Raw genomic sequence first — 9,678 nt, 5'->3', positions numbered from 1 at the left:
GGACAGAAAAAATGCTGAGTCGTTTGCCAATTGAATCCCCACTAAGCATTAATTGCGCAATGTAGTTAAATCGAGGTGAAAATAGGTCTGGTCTGATCTGATGAGACATGTTTGAAGTTAGTAGTACTCACAGGTTTGCACTGCACACATCTTTTACTACAACCATCCTTGGGCAGCTCGCTCGACGCGGAGGGGAGGGGCGGGGCGGAGTCTCGCGCTGACTTTCACATCCATTGAGCCTTTCTGCCGCAGCATTGAACTTGTGCAGCGACAGACAGAGAAAAACACACGGAGGACCGGACTGTCGTGCACAAGGCGCCCTGACAATCACTGCCTCCATTGCCTTTTGCCGCTCTTCCGTTCGTGCAGTGATACGAAACCCCGCGCGCCCTGCGGTCTACACTAGAGGAGCGGTCAGGGCAGATGAAAGATAGATCACCATGCACTTTTGAGATCGACGTAGCCTTTTTGAACACAGCAGCGTGAGGATCCGACGCAGGAGGAGCAGCTCGTGGTGTTGCTTTTACGTCTGAAGTTAAGTGGGAGATGATCTGGCTCTGATTGTTGCCTGAAGAAACGCGCTACACAACGGAGCCGCCGCATTGTGGTTGAATAGACGTCCATTGCTGCGGGACTGCACAATACAATCTCCCCAAAATGTCATCTGCGAAAGTCAAGAAGGACAAAGAGATTATTGCCGAATATGAGACCCAAGTTAAAGGTTGGTAACGTGCAGGCCTAGACCTATTTCATGCATTGTGTTTTTGCCCCATTATTGCGTAACTTAACCACAACATTTGCTGGGGTTTTCTCCATAGTAGGATACTACAGGGTGGGACGCCTTTATTAGACATTTGTTAACCCATTCACGTAATGTTTGATTAGTTAAACGTGCAGCCTACTTAAGCCGTTAGTTTTGCCTTCAGTGCTGCATGGATTGAGAGGAGAACAGGATGAAACTTGTCTGAATAACTGTCTCAGGGCTGATTTTGCTGTAGCGCACCAACAAGCCCAGTGCTGCATGTACAATCAGTGTGCCATTTCCACGTTATAGATTTCTGTTGTGGAACTAATATCATTTTCCTTTATGAGGTTTTTGCATGCCCATCTTCAAATGCTGCAGCTCACCTTGAACAGGCTTTTCAAGGCTAGAGGTCATGATCTCTGGAAAGACATTATAAATCAAACAATAGTCTGTTTGATATTAAAGGTGCTCTGTGTAACTTTGCTGCTGCTGCTGAATCTGCCATCTGCTTTGATCCCATGCAGATGTTATTGCGTTGCTTGGAATGTTCCACAGTATGGCATTAAACTTAACTATTTCTAAGGAGACAAGCCGGCCAAGTTGCAGGCCATATCTGCAAAAGGTGGGCCTGCTCATGTTTTCCAGGGTTGAATCCAAGGTAGTTCATTAAAATGCTAGATAGATAAGTTTGATACCATACTGTGGAATATTTCCGACAGAGAAATAACATCTCCATGGAGACGAACAGGTGATGACCCTTCCACCTGAATAGGTACTTAGTGCATCTTTAACATGTTTGACTAGTGAATTGGAAGAAATCTATACAGACTTATAGCGCATTTGTAATTGTCATGACAGAACTTGTATTGGTATTTCCTTGCTATATCTGGCACTTGTGGCTGAGTGAAGAATGAAAAAAGGGAATTCTTGAGAAGGTCACACAGCAAACAGTTGAGAAAAATCATAAATAATGCATGTTGTCTGTATAAATTATAAACCATGAAAGGGTTTTACTGTCTGTGCTAAATATGTGACCGGACGAAGCACCCACAGAGCTGCTGGAGGATGGAGAGAGAGAAGAGGCTCTTGGTGTCTCTGGGCTGAAAAAGTGGACATTTCTTGTGACTGTGTAGGGTTTACTCCATTCAGCATTAGCCACACTTCAGTGCTTCACCTCCTGGGCTGAAGTTTTCCTCCATTACAACAAATGGGCAAAGACAATGTGTATTTGAAGTAGGATTACACCGAGCTGCACACTTCAGACAATGCATGTCTGACATGTCTTCCATACTATGCATTCCTGCTTTAGTTTGTTATTATAGTTGTAGTACATGCTGTCTCCTTTACCTTGCCTGGGGTTGCCATAGTGATGCTTCTTTGTTTTAGCATAATCCTAACTTCTTGTCTCATGCATTCTTACACTTAATGTTGCACAATATGACTTTTTTGTAGAGGGTTTGGCACCATGGCTGAGTGACTAGCACTCATGCTTCACAGCAAGAATAACCGGGTTCAATCCCCAGATCACCTGGGATTTTTGTGTAAGAGTTTGCATGTTCTCCTCCTGTTTCAGGTACTTTATTGTCCCCTTCGGGTCCCCTTCAGGTACTTTATTGTCCCCGAAGTACCTTAACCTGAACCTGCTTATCTCTTAGGAGATAAGCAGCCATCTCTGGGTTAGCAGATGATGTCACCAAGCTAGATCAGATCTGTGGAGAGACAACCCACCTTACACTAAGAATAGATGATAAAATAAATAATAATGCACTAAGGTACTATTGCAGCCACAGCTGACATGGCAGCCAATCTGAGCCATTGACTCTGCTGACGAGCACTGAAACTCATGTACTGATTAAGTATTTCGCTGAGGGTACAATGGAGGGACACATGATGCTGTGAGATGACACCTGTATGGTCCATACAGAAACATACACAGAAGAGGAAAACCATAAGGTTTACATTTGGCATTTTATCTCTCATTCTGTTTTTTTGCTGTGAGAATCAGTGCAGCTCTGCCTTTCGCCTCAGTTTCAAAAAAAGCTCTTAAGCTGACATCTTAAGCTCATTTACAAACTGGCCTTGGATCACTTCGGAAACTTTGGGGACTTAACACTGACAGAGGTGTCCAATAATGCTGAGGCTGCAGACTGGAGACAGTGCTCTCTGTAGCACTTGGCAATATTGATACTTAAAGTGTAGTTTTTGTGCAGTTAAGGTGTGAATATGTGTAGAAGGAAATCCCAGGAGACCTATAGTAAGTGTGAATATACTGCAATACCACTTTATTGATGCCATTAGTAAAACAGAACAGTGAAACCGGATAAAAGAGGTTGAACTGTATTAGTGGAAGTGCTGAGTTGATCTCACATTTAGACAAGTCCAGGGCTATAGCGATCAATGTGACAAACAGAATCTGACTCATGTGCAGTGTTAAGAATTCTCATGAAGCATTTGTATATTTGCATAAAGATCAATATGAATATATATGATTGAATATGAAGAAGAATACAATTTTGGCTAATCTTTTTGTTAACCAATATTTTGCATTTTGACACATTAACAGGTGCACTAAACATGACTTACGATACAGACAAAATATTCGGCTATACCTGAAACTTACGTTCATGTTTGAGGAGAGCCTGTTTTTGAAAATAGAGATAATCCTCATATAGTCCCTATCTGTAGAGCTGTTGCAATACCAAATTGTTAGTTTCAGGTTGATGAAATGTTTTTATTACAATTACTATTAAAAAACAGATATCTTTTGAAAGGTCAGTGGTGTCATCTGTTTGTCTTCATGGAGATACATTTAATGTCATGGTGAAACATTCAAGTCAATTTAATACAATTTCATACTATTTCCAGAAAGCAAGTAGTAAACCCTTCACTAGAAAAGTTGTGTAATGTACTTTTAAACTGCTGCCATAAACAGTCACATACTTGTCACAGTGTTGTCTGGGCCATACTGCCACCGCACTGTATTTAGTGCATTCCTGGAGCTGCACGAGGACACGCCCTTCTCAGTGTCATCACAGCAGAAGAATGCTTTTGACTGATCTGTCTTCAAATGTCAGGCAGTGTTACAACACCTCAAATGTCCCCATTGTCACTGGTGTTTCTGGGACATACTTACTGATATGAACTTAAGCGATAACTTGACCTGGCTGTGTCCCCGTAGCAGGGGTATAGTACCAAATTCTGGGCCATGGTTAAATGAGTACCTTTCACTCCCCCAGTCTGACGCCCCAGCCTGCTAATCTCCATTGAGGCAGATAAGTTTAATGTCAAACTGTGGAACATAACAAGCAAAGCATTTCCATGGAGGTGGTAGACTCTCTACCAGAAAGTTGCACAGGTCCCAAAGAAGTGAAGGAAAGTGCATCTGTGTTTCAGGCTTGAGCTGTATTAGGTAAAAAAAGCATAATTAAATATGGATGTAAATGCTATCTCGTTATTACTGCAAAGTTAAACACAAGACCACAGGCATTATGAGAAATTATGTCAACGTGTCAGTCTGGGTTAGTGCACATGTGACCATCCACGCATGGCTAAACACAGACACTGCACGGAGACACTGTGAGGCCATAATGACCACAGGGACTCCATAGTTTGTGTGTCTGTGCTGATGAAATATTTACCCCAAAGTACTGACCAAAATGAGCAGGGTAGATATACATCCAATGAAACACATTTTCCTCACAAACAATCATATAGTATTTACAATCTACATGAACAACATAACATATAGAATCAACTCATCTATACACAATAGGCTAATTTTCCAGCTATAGCTACCCCTGCCAACCTAGCTCAATGTTGCTGTGATTGTCCATGCATTGCTGCTGACAGGTTGTCCAAGTGGCATTGCTGGGTCAAATGCACCGGACAAATTTCTGTTCAATGACTAAGCACAACATCCCCAAATTAGTTGCATAACACAACACAACCCAACCAAAACTTTCATTCCATCTGCATTTTAGATGGTTAAGACAAATACAAAACCACCATAAACAAGTTCTGTCTAGGCTTGTAATTTGGTTGTGTTTCAGGGTGTGTTCTGAGGTGTAACAGTGAGGTCTCCAAATATCCCTGTGCAAACAATAACCCATTTGTCAAGATAATTTAATCCACCTACATGAAGTCTAGCCTGACCATGTAATGAGGCTTATGATCTACCCAAATGACCCCAGGAGATAAAAGCTGAAGTTCTCTTTAGGTCTGACTAAGCCTGCATTATTTACACTTGGTTCAGTACTGGTTTGAGCCCAGTTTAGTCTTGATGTAGACTTGGATTAATCATGTTCAAGTTCTGGTTTATTTTTGGTCTAGTCCAGTATTAGCAATAGTGAAAAGTATAATAATATAGGACAAAAGTGGACCTTCCCTGAAAAGTTTTACAATAGTCATGGATCTTCATATTTATGACAACTAGTAGACAGCATGATCATTTTGAATCAGTTATTTTGTAGGGATGTAACAATAACTGATAACAATAATATCAAGAGCTCCCACAATATATATCGAATTATAAGTTCCTTTGCTTAAATGCATTGTTCTTTAGTAGGAACAGCTACATATTCCATGATTCATTTCAGCACAGACAACATGAAGAAATATGTTTTTTATTTGAATTCTTGGTTATTCCAAGAGTATTAATTTGCACCAAAACCTTGTCAAGGTATTTTAAAAGCAAAAAAGTGTCCTATGTAGTATTATATTTGCCACTCCAAAATATCGCAATAAATATCGTACCCTGAGATGCATATTGTGATAATATCGTACCCAGAGATTTGGATATCGTTACATCCCTGTTATTTTGTATTAAAATTTACATTCTATTAAAGAGATGGATTTTAATTGCCATTGTAGTATAAAAATTGATAAGTTATTAAGCCTGTTCTTTAGTATCAAAAATAAAATTGAGTTTGAAATTTTAGTATCGTGACAACTCCAGAATGCACTCAGACAATCAGATTCTTAATTGTGACAAACCAACAAGAAATCAAGCACCAAATTAAGACATAGAAAATAGGACCTTTGTCTTTTGGTAAATTTTTAAATAACCTCCTTTGAACATTGCGATGAGGAAACCTAGAGCAGCACGTAACTCATTTAGGTCAATTCACGCTGTTGTGTAATCTGTGCAGAGAATGAGCTATATTCTGGTTAGTAGTCCTGCTCCTTAACTTGTAACTAATGGAAGTGTTTGCAGTCTTCATGTGATTATGCGTTACTCTGAAGGCTTGAATCATTCATTGAGTGCAGCCCAGTGGTCCCTCGTAAGAGTTTAGGATCTAAAAATAACAGCTCCAGCAGAGAGTGAATGCAAACAGCTATTTCTATATTTGATGTCTCACTGTTGGAAATATGTACTGCTGAGTCTATTTAGGAGAAGTCTGCTTGTCCATGTGCTATTAATATGTACGCATTCCTTCAAAATAACAATATAGCATAAAATACTGCACAATGTATTAGTTTTGAAGTTGATCATGCAAATTTTGGATGTTTAAGTTTTTAGTATTATTTTTATGTAGGTTCTTGATTGGACGACTACCTGAATGGATTGGCAAGATCTGTTTGACTCTAGTACATAACAATATAGGACCTCTAAAAGTATTTACTTGGGTGGTCAGAACCACATGCTTTGACAAAACTGTATGAAGACAAGTGGGCCTGGAACTGTTTCCTGTCTCCTTGATAGGCAGATTGGCCAGTCAGAGAGACTCTTGGTCCATTCATGTCAAAACAAACACGGAAACTTACATGCAAAACAGCATATCAGAGCACCAAACTCCAGTTTATCTCAGGTAAAAGAAATATATTTTGTTCTGAATGTTAGAACAATTTTCAAAAGGAGATGTCATTTGAGGGACACGCGTTACAAATTAGTGATTGTGGTTGGACCATCCCAAGTTAGGACGGAGGTTTGACATGTCTGGTCACACTTATATTACTTTTGTTTATTTGTAAAGCAGTGTTATGGCAAGTTATTTATTATTAGTTAATAGGTATTTGATGTTTTTAAACAAGTCAGTAGCATCCCAAAGTATGCAGAGCTGATTGGCCATGTGGAAATGTGGAAATGTGAAAATTATACAATCAATCTGGCTTTATTTACTTTTCCCAATCTATTCAAGAATGTTGTTATTTGATGTAGCTTAGCATCTTATGAGCTTGTTTGTTCATGATGTTTACTGAGCATTTAGCCACAGAGAAAGTTGTTGGTTGTGCTAAACAGACTGACTGCTGTGAGTGTCAGAACAGAGGCCTTTGGGCAGTGGTATCCAGGCAACGGGACAAATTATGGGGACCACAAGGGGAACATGTCCAAAACACACAGGACATTTTCACCCATGTTTTCATTCATGTTTTTGCATTCACAAAATTTACTATTGAAGCTTTAGGTTCAGCCACTGTGGAAATTTAAATAGAGACAGATGCAATTTTTAAGACAGATGCAATTGTAGAGCTCAAAACTGAATGGTAGAATGGTGCCCATTGGAGGAATATATTTCAAATATTCTGTTGTTTTTAGGGATGTTACAATATGAAGCAATTATTGGGTTAATTATGATTTTATGATTATTCACAAATTTATTCAACTTTCAGAATGATAATGTAAAACCTGTATAATCATGATGCTCAAATAACCAAAGATTGACATGGTTGTTTTTTATACATTTATGTTCTCATTCAACTTACGGGGTTGAGGTTGATCCTTAAAGGTCTTATATTACACAGAAATCTGTGAGATTTAGCCATGTTATAATGCTGTCACTACAGCAAAAACATACCTGGAGTTGTGTTCTGTTTGATTCACACATGTTTGAGTAATTTATTATCATTTGTCTGTCTACATCTCCAAAGCTCAAAATGCTCTGTTGCACTTTGTGATGTGTTGAAGTGGTAGGTTTCAAGTTAACAGCTACATTTTACCTTTACTTTTTGTTAAGTAGAGACAGGCAATTCCAGGACTGATGAATCATTCAAATGATTTTAGAGAAGTATTGAGTTTAAAACACAGTGGAGCGCTTCCTATATTTCCGCATGATATCACAGGGAGGAACAGAGTGTTTTCTGTTTAAAAACAAAAAAAGCACCTCCTAAATATGTAGGGTTTTTGTATTAAACATGTGTGAATGAAACAAAACACAACTCCAGGTATGTTTGTTATGAGGAAACAACATCATAACACAGATCATTAGTGTAAGGTGTGCTCTTTAAGTTTGACTAGATTGAATCATGGATACATTATTTCCATTATTATCTGATTCCAAAAAGCAGTAAATTAGCAATTACCAAATACCTTTTTCTGTTTTGTTTCATGCAGTGTCCCAAAATCTTTCTAGGTTGCATTGTCTAATCCTTTATTCTTGTCGAAATGGCATTTAGTTCAAAACAATAGGTCTCTTCTCTCAGGGGGCAGTCTTTTCCATTGATACAGCCCTCTCAGCGCACAGCAATAATACTATGCATGGTTGAAACACTGTGTCATAATGAAGCTTCAGAGAGGCTCTTTGTACTTCCTACCATGTGACATCCAGATCAGACGTCAGCTGTGCATATATGTATTTTCATCTTCTCATTAGAAAGTTGCTGAACATTCAGTACTTTCAGTAGTGTATAAAAGAACATTACAGTAGTCAAATGGTAGGCCCATCATAATAATTACTATATTGACTTATTGTTCAGAATATGATGGAGAGAACAGTAGACTGTTGGGAATGTTGGGTCAGTTTTATTATTTGCATGTTTTTCTTGCAGTTGGGTTTAAGTTGGACAAAAGTAAGTTCTTTGATTCATTATCAACACTAACTAACAGATAAGCTTGTGAACTTAATGACAGTCAAAGTTAAAACTTAAAATATTGCTGCTGACTTTTTTTTTTTGGAAGATTAAAAGTTTCATCAACTTTAATAATGTGCCTTCATATTATGTGTTCTCATTTATTACATATTTGTAAACTTAAGAGACAGAATCTAAAAATTTATGACAAAGTTATGAAAAATGTAGACAGTGACTTTTCACCAAACAGCATAATTTCCTAAGTGAAAAGAGCCATGCATTTTAGCCTAACTTTCTGAAGGCTCTCTCAGTACAATGCATTTTGAGGAGCTGACCTATTTTCGATTTTCCGTGCTGTCTGCTGCAATCATCAGACATGCATCTCCAGCGCACGTGAGCCTCCCCAGCATTAAGACCCCCCCTCGACCCCTGCTCTGCTCACACAGCACACTAAATGCACTCTGACATCCATTTTTATCCAATTATTTGGACTGTGTTTCCTTTATTAGTGCTTACACTCTTGGCTTAGATGGACCCACGCATGTGTTTATGTACATGCTATGCTTTTGTGTGGCTTAAAGCTTCCTGACCTGCAGAAATGTCTGGCACGCAGACTGAGTGTTGTGTTCATACTTTACATCCAGTTTGTAAACACTTGCAAACTATTGTGCTAGCTTGGCTTTTTCAGTTCCAATATTATGCCTTATTTCTTGTATATATCTATTGATAGTTGCAATTACAGCCAAAAAACAACATCGATAATACAAACAGGATGCTAACTTCATAGTGTAGGCTATTTAAGTGTGATGGTCATTTGTGGGTTTCAACTGTAAAAGGGTTGCCCCAGTGGCATTGAAGGGTGGGTCAAATGGGTGTAATCCCTCATTTGTCCGGGAGTGGTGCATCGTAGAAAAGGTTTCAAAAGTAGTCATCTGGAGAATGTCTGAAATTTGAGATTGAGACATTTTGGCTGCCAGAAGAAATTTTCAATCTAAAGTTACTGACCTGGGAAGCTACAGTTTATACTGCCCTGAACTAGAAATTAGTCCTTCTCTGAGCTTTATAAACTTCAGAGTAGAGCAGACTTCTACATCTGTGTCTAAACATTTCATTTTTTATGTATCTCTCATACTACTAATGCCTGTCTT

The 9,678-nt window shown here is 38.8% G+C and overlaps 1 protein-coding gene across 4 annotated transcripts in view; it reads left to right on the top strand.

The window, feature by feature from the left end:
- The first annotated feature begins 578 nt into the window (after positions 1 to 578).
- Positions 579 to 9,678, top strand: part of LOC110168586 (SLIT-ROBO Rho GTPase-activating protein 3-like) — a 36,195-nt gene continuing 27,095 nt past the window's right edge. For all 4 annotated transcript variants that reach the window (XR_008633088.1, XM_020934034.2, XM_055160373.1 and 1 more), the window contains exon 1: positions 579 to 721. Coding sequence is in view for 3 of the 4 variants with exons in the window: in XM_020934034.2 (XP_020789693.1) it covers positions 658 to 721 (64 nt within the window). In the remaining variant the exon portion in view is untranslated. The remainder of the gene's footprint in view (positions 722 to 9,678) is intronic.

This window comes from Boleophthalmus pectinirostris, unplaced genomic scaffold, assembly GCF_026225935.1.
Source record: "Boleophthalmus pectinirostris isolate CB_2022bp ecotype Guang Dong unplaced genomic scaffold, ASM2622593v1 HiC_scaffold_3, whole genome shotgun sequence".
In the NCBI taxonomy this organism is placed as follows: Eukaryota; Metazoa; Chordata; class Actinopteri; order Gobiiformes; family Gobiidae; genus Boleophthalmus; species Boleophthalmus pectinirostris.
The sequence above is the reverse complement of the archived record's forward strand: the minus strand, read 5'-3'. Positions and strand labels throughout refer to the sequence as shown.